This window comes from Bufo gargarizans, chromosome 5, assembly GCF_014858855.1.
Source record: "Bufo gargarizans isolate SCDJY-AF-19 chromosome 5, ASM1485885v1, whole genome shotgun sequence".
Lineage (NCBI taxonomy): Eukaryota > Metazoa > Chordata > Amphibia > Anura > Bufonidae > Bufo > Bufo gargarizans.
This window is the reverse complement of record NC_058084.1, coordinates 73,019,918-73,032,604: the sequence shown is the minus strand read 5'-3', so window position 1 is coordinate 73,032,604 and position 12,687 is coordinate 73,019,918. Positions and strand designations below refer to the sequence as shown.

The 12,687-nt window shown below is 45.6% G+C and overlaps 1 protein-coding gene across 1 annotated transcript in view; it reads left to right on the top strand.

Annotated features, from left to right (window-relative positions):
- Positions 1-12,687, top strand: part of PAG1 (phosphoprotein membrane anchor with glycosphingolipid microdomains 1) — a 63,002-nt gene that overhangs the window by 36,225 nt on the left and 14,090 nt on the right. The window contains exons 2-4 of the mRNA XM_044294141.1: positions 7,795-7,995; positions 11,805-11,856; positions 12,110-12,206. Of these exons, the coding sequence (XP_044150076.1) occupies positions 7,853-7,995; positions 11,805-11,856; positions 12,110-12,206 (292 nt within the window). The 5' untranslated portion in view covers positions 7,795-7,852. The remainder of the gene's footprint in view (positions 1-7,794; positions 7,996-11,804; positions 11,857-12,109; positions 12,207-12,687) is intronic.

Below are 12,687 nucleotides of genomic sequence, written 5' to 3'. Positions count from 1 at the left end.
ACACATCTTAACTGTTTACAGACGTAAGTAACACGATCCTACTGTATATGGACAGTATATATTATGCTGATCTGGATGAACATGCCGAATGTTGCGACCTGTGCAGCCGCTTCCGTGTTCCACAGGCAAAGGGTTCCACCGCTACCATGGAAGAAAAATTGTCTATTACATTATGTAACTGCCCTATTAGGGCTCATGCACTCAAACGTATGGGGCTTGAAAAAAACGGAAAGACTCCATGTGCATTCCGTGTCTGTATGTCCGTTACGCAGAGAAAAAAAAATAGAACATGTCCTGTTCTTGTCTGTCTTGGGGACAAGGGGAGGCATTGTTTCAATGGATCCGCAAAAAAAAAAACGGATGCAACACGGATGTCATCTTTTTTTTTTTTTTTTTTTTTTGTGGACCATTAAATACATGCGGTCGTGTGCATGATCCCTTACATAAAGGAGGAGCTCAGACTAGAAGCCCACTCCTGCAAGTTTAGCCATTGCCAAGTAGGGGACCATACAAAAAAAAATATGTGCACAGAATGTCTGGAAATAATTAGGTATCAAGTCTAGGGCTACAGGACGACATGTGTCGCACCAATGTCACGCGTCAATTTTTATAATGATAGTTTAAGGTGTCGCACTGCGACATGCGCAAGATGGATTTTTCTGTGACTGTCACAGCATGTCGCAGTGCGACACCATAAACTATCATTATACAAATTGTCACTCGACAGATGTCGTCCTGTAGCCCTAGCCTAAGGCCTTACGCACACGACCGGGTGCGGACCCATTCACTTCAATGGGGCTGCAAAACACGGAGTGCCGTCTGCATCCGTTGCTCCATTCCGTGGTCCGCCCCAAAAAATATAACCATGTCCTATTCTTGTCCGTTTTGTGGACAAGAATAGGCATTTATACAATGGGCCGCCTGTTCCGTTCCGCAAATTGCGGAAGGCACACAGGCGGCTTCCATGTTTTGCGGATCCGCAATTTGCGGTCGTGTGCATGAGGCCTAACAGAGAGGATCCTGCTTTTTGGTGCTTACGATCGAAAAGCAGTAAATGTTGGGAAAAAGGCTTGTTTAAAGTGGACCTGTCACCGCTCCTGACGTGTGTTTTAATTGCTGGTCATTAAACTGTATTATAGCTACTGAGTTTTTCACTGAAATCTATCTGTATAGCGCCACCTGCTGTTTGATGTTTTTAAAATTGGCCTGCCAACTGAGACGGAAGCAAGTGCTCAGTTCCATCCTTCGTCTGCCACCAGCTGCAGCAGAAAGGGCACACCTAAGAAAGGACATGCCCCTTGAGCTGACAGCTTGGCATAAAACTAGCAGAACTGGAGCAATGAATGGGGAGATCTCTGGATCCATGTCAGGTACAGGGCTGGTTCTAGCTTTGCTAGAAAGAGTTTGTCATGTGCTGTGATGTCTGATTTTCAGTTTTTTACATTAATCATGGGATAACCTTTTTCACTATTTGCTTCCCCCATGTGATAACAATTCTGGGGCATCTATTGTTATGACTTACTTGAAGTTTACGATGAAGATCCTGCTGGGGGGGGGGGGGTGGAGAAATAATGGATTTTTTGAGATTGTAAGAAACATGACAAACTCCTTTAAAAGTGAAACTGAGCCAACCTATAGTTTCCCCCGTGTCATTGATCTACATCTCCGCTGCTCCCTTATTGCTCCAGACACACTGTAGCTCCTCACCACCCATTTTTATACTTTACTCAGCAAAGTGAAGACCATGTAGAAGAAGATGGGTCCTGGGAGCTGTGGCCCCTAGAGATGATAGATGTGCCCCTTCACCCATCACCACACTGCCCGGCTATAGACTATAGTGGCCTGACAACCTTTCTCCCAAGAGAGCCCATCAGAGAGTAGATTTGCACTGGGATTTACACCAGTTTCTGGTACAGATTATGGTAAATCTGATGGGCTGACGGAGGCCCACCCCGCCCACTTTGTTGAAAAGCACTGAATGGAGTAAAAATAAGTGAGAAAAAAAAGCGAATATTTGTGTAAACCCAGTAAAGCAAATCTGAAACCGTGGCACTCACCATCTGATACTAAAATCCTTTATGAGCTGGCACATGGGATATGTAGGATATGTTTTTTTTTTTTCTTCATATCCCATGTGCCAGCTGAATAAAGGATAATTGTATCAGATGGTGAGTGCCACAGATTCTTCTTTGCTTTACTGAATATTGGTTGATCTATTATAAGAGCACCACTGTAGACTTTTAGGGCTCTTACCCACGAGCAGATCCCGTGCAGGTAATCCACTACGTGAATGACAGCCAGGCCCCGTTCCGGACAGCAGAGACACGGAGCAGTAACATGACTGATAATGCTCCGTGCCACTCTGTGATCTTTTTACTACAAAATCACAGTGAGATAAAGTTGTCACTGTGATTTCGTAGTAAAGAGATCACAGAGAGGCACGGAGCATTATTGCTCCGTGTCTCTGCTGTACGGAACGGGGCTTGGCCGTCTTTCACGCAGCGGATTACTCGCACGGGATCCGCTTGTGTGAAAGAGCCCTTACACATCTGTCTGTCCATCACAGTGGCTCAAAGGCTGTTTAGCAGCAGTAGTGGCGATCCTTCAACTTTATTTAAAGGGGTTTTCCCATCACAGACATATCCTAGCAATATGCCCCCATTGTCTAATAGGTGCGGGTCACAACTCTGGTACCCGCACCTACACCAAGAACGGAGCTGGGAAAGGTGGCGGAGGGTGCACGCGCGGCTGCCCTCCATCCACTTCTATGGGGCCGCCTAATATAGCCGAGCATTGGCTCGGCTATTTCTGTCGGCCCCATACAAAATGAATGGGAGCGGTGGCCACGCAAGAGCAGCGCACTCCCATTCACTTGTATGGGGAGAGCGCTTGGCCGTGGCTGGACCCTCGGGAAACCCAGAGTCCTCCAGCCAGCACTCTCCCCGCTCTGTTTTCGGCATAGGTGCGGGTCCTAGAGGTGGGACCCGCACCTATGAGACAATCGGGGCATATCCTAGTGCAGGGGTCAGCAACCTCCGACACTTCAGCTGTTGTGAAACTACAACTCCCAGCATGCTCCATTCACTTCTATGGGAGTTCTGAGAACAGCCATGCAAGTGTACATGCTGGAAGTCAGTTTCACCACACCTGGAGTGCCGAAGTTTGCTGACCCCCGTCCTAGCGATCTGCTCCCATTGTCTGTGATGGGAATACAACTTTAATTTGTGTAAACCCAGTGTGCACCATAAACTAGTTAATAATTCCTCCCAAAGTATATTAAAAGGTTGGTCTAGTTTTCATTTATTTATTTTAATATCTAAAACCAGGGTCAGACAGGGTATGAAGGCAGCCACAAGGAGGCGTTATACTGTATGGGGGCAGCCACAAGGAGAGGTTATACTGTATGGGGGCAGCCACAAGGAGACGTTATACTGTATGGGGGCGGCCACAAGGAGACGTTACACTGTATGGGGTCAGCCACAAGGAGACGTTATACTGTATGGGGGCAGCCACAAGGAGACGTTATACTGTATGGGGGCGGCCACAAGGAGACGTTATACTGTATGGGGGCAGCCACAAGGAGGCTTTATACTGTATGGGGGCAGCCACAAGGAGGCTTTATACTGTATGGGGGCAGCCACAAGGAGAGGTTATACTGTATGGGGGGCAGCCACAAGGAGATGTTATACTGTATGGGGAGCAGCCACAAGGAGACGTTATACTGTATGGGGGCAGCCACAAGGAGGCTTTATACTGTATGGGGGCAGCCACAAGGAGGCTTTATACTGTATGGGGGCAGCCACAAGGAGAGGTTATACTGTATGGGGGGCAGCCACAAGGAGATGTTATACTGTATGGGGGCAGCCACAAGGAGATGTTATACTGTATGGGGAGCAGCCACAAGGAGACGTTATAATGTATGGGGACAGCCACAAGGAGACGTTATACTGTATGGGGGACAGCCACAAGGAGACGTTATACTGTATGGGGGGCAGCCACAAGGAGACGTTATAATGTATGGGGACAGCCACAAAGAGACGTTATACTGTATGGGGGACAGCCACAAGGAGACGTTATACTGTATGGGGGCAGCCACAAGGAGAGGTTATACTGTATGGGGGCAGCCACAAGGAGAGGTTATACTGTATGGGGGGCAGCCACAAGGAGACGTTATACTGTATGGGGGAAGCCACAAGGAGATGTTATACTGTATGGGGGGCAGCCACAAGGAGTCGTTATACTGTATGGGGGGCAGCCACAAGGAGACATTATACTGTATGGGGGGCAGCCACAAGGAGACGTTATACTGTATGGGGGGCAGCCACAAGGAGAGGTTATACTGTATGGGAGCAGCCACAAGGAGGCGTTTATACTGTATGGGGGCAACAAGGAGACGTTATACTGTATGGGGGGCAGCCACAAGGAGATGTTATACTGTATGGGGGCGGCCACAAGGAGACGTTATACTGTATGGGGGCAGCCACAAGGAGACGTTATACTGTATGGGGGCAGCCACAAAGACGTTATACTGTATGGGGCCAGCCACAAAGAGACGTTATACTGTATGGGGCCAGCCACAAGGAGACGTTATACTGTATGGGGCCAGCCACAAGGAGACGTTATACTGTATGGGGCCAGCCACAAGGAGACGTTATACTGTATGGGGGCAGCCACAAGGAGACGTTATACTGTATGGGGCAGCCACAAGGAGACGTTATACTGTATGAGGCAGCCACAAGGAGACGTTATACTGTATGGGGGCAGCCACAAGGAGACGTTATACTGACATATGAAGGCAAACTTTGTCGCTTCCCGTTGAGTGTGCTGTGTATAGGGTTCCCACCCCTTTCTTACATTAGTAAATATAAATCACAGCAAAATTCTGTTTCTTTGAGTTTGTCTTTTATTACTCCGTTTTCTTGGTACATATAGTTGAATGGCATTGTGTAAACGTTTTCGGTTCACAGGCCTTCATCAGACACACTGCCGCAGTTGGGATGTAGGGATCAAAAGTTCCTATGTAAGGATGCAACACCTAAATATTTGGGCACTATTCAGTGCTAAAGAGAGGTTAGTAACACCAAGAAAACTGAGTAATAAAAGACAAACTCAAAGAAACAGAATTTTGCTGTGATTTATATTTACTATTATACTGACATATGGTGGCCCCCAATAAAACAATGCCTTGTGGCCACTATACAGTAGTGTTTTGATGTTGGTCATGTCCACGAAACATGGCATGTACATGCCGATATATATATATATATATATATATATATATATATATATATATTTTTTTTTTTAACTCCTGTAGCAATGCCCTACCTATCGTTGTCCATTTTGAGGACACGTATCGGATGTGTTCTATTTTATTTTTTTATTTTTTTGCAGGCCTGCAGAACAGACAGATGCGAATAGCACACAGTGTTCTGTCCGCATTATTTTCGGCTCCATTGAAATGAATGGGTCTTCATCTGATCCGCATTTTTTGTGGATCAGCTGCTGACCGAACATACGGTCGTTTGCTGAGGCCTTATGCTGTCGTGTTAAAGAATGTGAAAGGAATTGGATTTATATCTATAAAATAATGTTGTGGACCAAATCAAATCTGCCAGCCGATGCTACTGAATCGGACCCGAAACTAATTTTGAGAAATTCACTCCTCTCTATCTTTGGACCCCTGGCCCACCAGTTACCATTTGCATTGTTTTGGCCCCCTATAACTAATAGTATAGTGGTCCGCACACACCTTCTCCTTTACATGAGCCCTTTCTGGAGAGGTCTCGCCCCTTCTGGTGACTCTCCGGATCAGAAGAGGCAGCAGCTTTTCGATAAAACAATATATGGCTTATTGCTGAATGGGCTGCTGTATAATAACCCCAAGCATCACTTTTACACTTCAGCTCTGCGCTCCCGGAATGAAATATTGATTTTACTGCTGCTCTGAGGTATAAATTACTGGAATACCCTCTGAATGTTGATGCCGTGTAATTCGGTCCAGGGAGAGAAGTGGCAGTGCGCGGTGACAGGAACACTACACCTGATTGTCACCATCTCCCTGACAACCACTTGGGCTCATTCAGACTGGCATCTCAAAGTCCCTTTTATTTTGCAGAGTTCCTTCCGAGGTTTCTAGAGTAACGGAGCTTTCTACATTCATTTGTGATTGCAGTAGCCAATTATAATTAATTAGATTGTAATTATTTTACAATAGATCTTCATTTTTTCTTTAACTGATTGAGTCCTCATGTGCATTACTTACATATTATTTAAGGGGTTGTTCATTTTTGGGGGGGGGGCCTGCAGATGGAAGCATACTTACCTCTGTTGGGTTCCGGCTCCTTCGCTCCGCCTCGCTCTGCTCCCAGCCCAACGACATCTGGTTTGATCCTGAAGCCAATGACTGCCAACAATGGTGACCTGGCTGATGATCTAATGTGTATGGTTGGGGTGGGCCTTCTGACCCTTGCCAGGTAGCAGATCATGGCGGAGGGAAGGATAGGGTAGTAGGATTTCAACATACCTGAACCTTTTGTTCCTAAGAGTGATGTCCGGCCTAGGAGCTGACAACCCCCCCATTCCTGCCTGCTGCAGGTCCAGGTAGTGGCTGCTGCAGTCAATCACAGGCATTTTAGACGCCATTCTTAATAAAGGTCCATAGCTGGCAGTTGATCCACTGGAGTTATGAGGAGGCGCAGGCTCAATGTCGAAAATCGTATAATGCCTGCCCCCCATGAGGTTTCCTCTTCTGTGAAAGTCCTGTCTAGCCATTTCTTAACTTTACCTGTTTCTGGGAACGTGGGGTGACAACCAGTATGGCTTCCAATATGGCTGACAACATTAGATTATGGGTTTCACAATATAAAACAAACTGTTGTCGGAATCCGATTTCCACTACAGTCATTTCTCGACAGGTAATCCAGTATCCGCATGTATGGATCTATGTCATACACCAGACATGAGGACATATTTTGGAGGTGAAGACCCCCTTACTGACGTGTATAGAGTTCTGTATTTTTTAAAGGCTTTCTAATAAAAGATTCATTGATGGAAATTTAATGACCTTCTGAGAAATGACTACTGTGGATATTTTATGATTCAGGGGTGAAAACCTGAACTTTGCAGTAGGTGCATTCCCTCATAGCTCTGTTTGGGCAGCACAGAGTCAGGATTGTCAGGATTTTTCATGATTACCAGTAATAATCTAATGTCTATGGCCAGCTTTCCATGGTATTCTCACCCCCTCGGCAGGAGCGCGGTACTCTGGTGTCAAGCCTCGCCTGCGCTGAGTGGTATACAGTCTTAGGAAACGGATCACAGCTGCCACCTTGTGGCCATGTGTGGTATGCAAGGAAAAAAGGAAAAGTCTTATATAAAAATTATTGAAACTGGTGGTCTCCTGGATCCAGGTGGAGAACTGATGGATTGCACTGCTTCTGTGACTCCCATAGAAGTGAATGGAGAGAGCTGTGGACATGCACAACCTCCTCTGCATTCATTCTCTGCCTAGATGCCACCACCTCACCAGCAGGACCAGGGATGACAGAAGGGAATATAATGTAATGATGGTCGTCATTTCTTTGTTGTAACTGTGAAAGAAGGCAATGGGGGAGATTTATCAAAACTGATGCAAAGAAAAACCGGCTTAGTTGATAATTTTCCAACTTTTCCACCCTTTGTTTTTCAAAGCTTCTCTGGACAATGAAAGGATCTGATTTGCATCAGTTTTGATAGGTCTCCTCCAGTATGTTCTCAGAGGTTCCGCTCTCCTTAATGTACTCTGTTACCTTACAGCATCGACTCCAGCTCTACCAATGAGGACTTGCTGTGACTACTTACCCGGTCGCTGACGATGGCCCCAATCTTACAGAGACTAGCTGGAGGCTGGGAGCTCAGCAGTGAGCAAGTGCTCCTCATATCATATGGCGGTGTAGCCGTTGTATCCACATTGGTCATAATCACTGTCCTCGTCTTCTTCTGCTCCAGCTGTGACAGGTGAGATCGGATCAGCAAGTTTCTAATACTGCACGATAACTGCCGGTAATTATTATGTCTGAGGAGTTTTAATTCCCTTTCTCCTTCCATTTATCCAGAAATGTAACCTTATTCACTAAGGGGTTTTCAGGGGTAGAAAATGGGGTTTGCTTTTTTTTCTTCGTTTTCAGAGCTCCACTTTTGTCTTTAGGCTGCACCTGGTACTGCAGGTGAACACCATTCACTAAAACTGAACTGTAATACCAGAAACGGCCCGCGGTCATAACAGTCCATAGTCTAATCGTGGCCCTTAGGCTACATTCACATGACCATGGTGCCACCGTGCCTTTGTTGTACATGAACTCCCCATTATGGTGCAGACCCATTGACTTCAATGTGTCTGCAAGATGTGTTGAACGATAGTACATATACTATCTTTAGCGGCACGGACCTAGAAGCACATGGAAACACATTGAAGCCTTTCTGTGGCCTTCCGGGTCCGTGCCCCCGTGCTGCAAAAGATAGAACATATCCTATCTTTCGCCGCATCTTTCAGATCACGGACCCTTTGAAGTCAATGGGTCTGCAATGCAGAGTTTACATGGCCGGCGCCTATGTTTTGCGGTCCGCACCGCGGTCATGTGAACACAGCCTTAAAGAATCTACCTGTTAACACCCTCTAATTTTTAGGTCCAATAGTCTGTGCTGGTTTATTTCCTTATATATCTTTATAAAGCCTCATGCACACGACTGTGGTGTGTTTTGTGGTCTGAAAATTGTGGATCCACAAAACACTGATGTCGGCCGTGTGCATTCCGCATTTACGCAACGGGCCGCCCATAATAGAAATGCCTTTTCTTGTTCGTAAAACGGACAAGAATAGGACACGTTCTATTTTTTTTGCGGGGCCATGGAACAGAAATACAGATGCAGACAGCACACGGAGTGCTGTCCACATTATTTGTGGCCCCATTGAAGTGAATGGGTCCGCCTCCAAGCTGAAAAAAATGCAGCTGGGATGCTGACCAAAACAACGGTCGTGTGCATGAGGCCTAACAGGAGGATGTCTGTTTTGCTGGTGCAAAATTTGAACCCTATTGAAATTAGTTATTTCTGTGACTCTAGGAGGACATTTACTTAAACTGGTTCTAAGGAAAACTAGCTTGCCCATAGCATCCAATCAGGTTCCACGTTTGATTTTTCAGAACTCCTTTGGGAAAATAAAAGGATCAATCCGATTGGTTGCTATGGACAATCGGACCAGTTTTGATAAATGTCCCCCTTCAATTTAAAATTGTGACTAATGGGACTTTTTCTTGGTCCTTACTGTCTGAATGCTGTGACTGTAGAGTTACCAGATGACACCATGTCATGTATTTATCAGTTTATGCCCCATTTTATTGCACAACTTTCCCGAAATATGGTAACACTATTCAGCTTGGGCTGTGTTGTCACTAAAATTTGTCCACTAAAACTTAAAGGTGAAAGGGTTAAAAAAGCATTAGTCACCTCACCGATCCCCTGCTGCCATTCAGATGCTTACCAGGTTCCCGCTGGTCTCCACTTCCAGGTTCTGGTTGAACACTTAGGAAATTTCTGGAGATGTCTGCTCAGCCAATCGCAGACCAGAGCTGTGACCCGCCTCAGTCAGTGATTGGCTGAGCAGGCATCTTCAGACACTTCCTGTGTGTTGAGCTGGCACCAGGAAGTAGAGACCTGACCAGCGTTGTAGGATAGCAGGAGCAACTCCTATATAAAAAAAATATTGAGTCTGACTGACAACCCCTTTAAATTAAATTGATGCTGGTCATAGCTCTAGAATGTGAAGATCATCAAGCTTCTTTATGGCTGTTCCATCCCATTCGTAACACACCATGTGTCTGTAAAGAGTGTGTTTTATAATACCGCCAGTGCTCTGCATAAATAAACACGCCACCTACTAGACACATCAGAGTGTAGCTGTGGGACTACTTAGTGCAAAGCCTCAGAAAAAGATGCAGACATGGAGAATACTGGAGGTCATTTTTGGAAAGTAATCTATCAACCCAAACCCTGGGAGCTTACCCATCACTGAGTTATGAGAATTAATGTCATAAGATGTTATCTGTGGTTTATACCGTACAGTGAGAACATATTTTTTTGTTTTTGTCATGTTATTATAGACGAACAAGTCAATTTGCCCAGAGAGGGCTTAGAATACATAGTTTAACAACTTCTAATGAATCTTCATAGGCAGCCATATTGATTAAGAAACATATGAAATTGTAGATTATCCCTAGAAAATAACCTGCCGAATATACAATCCTCAACACTGAAACTGCAACACCAAGAACGAAAAGTCATGGATTTATGGGAAACACAGGGGCGATAGACATTTTAATGATATGCAAATGATAAAAAAATAGAAACAAAATATTCAAAACATCTTGATTTATGACTATGAGCACCACGCACAGAAATACAGACGCTTACACGACTTGGCATGCTATCACTGCCACGCTGAATGCACTAGGGCACACATACCATCAAGATCCGCTGCTAGCAGCTCCCTTTGCAATTGTTGACCAATGACATCCCAAATGTGCTCGATGGGAGACAAGTCCATAGACGCTGCAGGCCATGGTAGCACATCTAGGCCACGCAGGCTGCTCACAGTAGCATGAGCAATTGTCCTGTTGAAAACCTGCTCCTGGAACACTTCGGAGAAATGTCTGTACGACTAGTTCCAAATCAATGTAATGCTGAGCTGTTAGTGTACCTGAAATGAAGACTAGAGAGGTTTGGCTCCTGTACATTATGCTACCCCACACTATAATCCCGGGAGTTAGGACGGTTTGACACTCCCTTGTGAAGGCCTCTTCATGACCTTGCCCGCGTGGTCTTCGAAACAATCTCCTGCTATTGTTGTGTCGGAGCCAAAAGCAGGACTCATCGCTGAAAAGGATAGACCTCCATTCCAGCTTCTATTTTTGTCTTGCTGTGCACCATGATAGCCTTTGAGAGCGGTGGTGTGAGGTCAATAAAACACCTGCAGGTGGACATCTGGCTCGTAGTCCAGTGTCTTGCAAACTCTTTCTTCTTCTGATTTGTGTAGACACTGCCGCCCTAGGCTTGGGATGTGATGTCCAATTTCACTTGCAGTACAGAATGGATCACTATGAGCCATTCTTCTAATCAGACGATCTGTCCATGCAGAGGTTCGCCTTTGTGCACCTCTTGCTCACATTCCAGTTCATCCTCGTTCTCCCAAACCTTGGGACATGCAAAAAAAGTGCTGACATCTCAGCCTAGGAACATAGCGATCTACCGGAGTGATAAACCAAAGTCTTTCAGTTCAAGGATTTTGGCACGTCGATGAACAGGAGACATCACACAATCATCCCACACGACTTAATCTGATTTCTGAGGCTAAAAAACTTTGCTTTCTATCTAGCTTTCGTGTCCTCCCCACATGTCGCAGATTGGAGCTAGGTGCTTGAAAATTTGATCATTTCCAGATCTTGGCGACACCTGCTACTACCTCGATTTGTATTTCCTTACAGCTTGACCTTGGTGTTGCAGCTTCAATGTTGAGGGTTATATTTGATCAAAGACTGCCTGCGTTGTGATGACCTGTTCCGGCTGCCAGACCACCACATAATTGAGTGAAGTTTCAAACTCGATTCCTGGATACATCCCTTTATTTGGACGATAGCGGTAACCGATAAGAGCTGCATCATCCCTGTGCCCCACGTGTCTGTTTCTGGTTACAGGATGTATTTGTACTGTTCTCCAGCATCTTCAGAATTATATTTTTATATATTAATGTTTTCTGCATTTGTATTTCATAGAGGGAAGAAGAAGAAACATCAAAATGGTGACCATGAAAACCTGATGAATGCGGTAAGTCAGACATTGTTAAAGTAATATAGATGCAATGGCTGAGGTGTAGAGTTGGATTTGCAGACCTTTTGGAAATGCGTTGCTACCATTAAGTGGACAGTAACCTTACCCTTGGCTGTGATGTGTGCTTGTTGCATGATATTTTTGCTTCCTATAAGACTTGGCATTAGGTGCTGTGTCCAGTTGCATAGTGGTAGTTGCCATGTACTGCAGTTACACGCCTTATATTAATTTCCTCACAATCCGATTATAGCCTTCTGACAAGGAGACACACAGCCACTCTGTGACCAGCCTAGGAACCGAAGCGCCGGCCAGTAGTTACCGGAATGGTGCTGTCAGCACTGGTGATGGTGAGTACAGTGTTTTACATTTGGAGGTAAGGCAGGGTTAGGGTCCAATCAGACGTCTGTACGTGTTTTGCGGTCTGCAAATTATGGATCCGCAAAACACAGATATCTGCCGCGTGTGTTCCACATTTTGCAGACCACACTGGCCGGCCCTATGATAGAAATGCCTATTCTTGTCTGCGGACAAGAATAGGACCTGCTCTCTTTTTTGCGGGGCCGTGGATCGGAAGTATGTATGCGGACAGCACACGGTGTGCTGTCTGCATCTTTCGCGGCCCCATTGAAATTAATGGGTCCACACCCGGTCCGCAAAATTGCAGAACGGATGCAGAGCCAGAATTACAGATGTGTGAATGGACCCTTACACAACGATTTTGGCTTTGTCATTGTCATGCAACCAAAGATCGCTGTGTAGCAATGCAACCAATGAACTGAATGGAGTCGCAGTGCGACTTACAAGTTGCCGCGAGTCTCGCTGTGACTT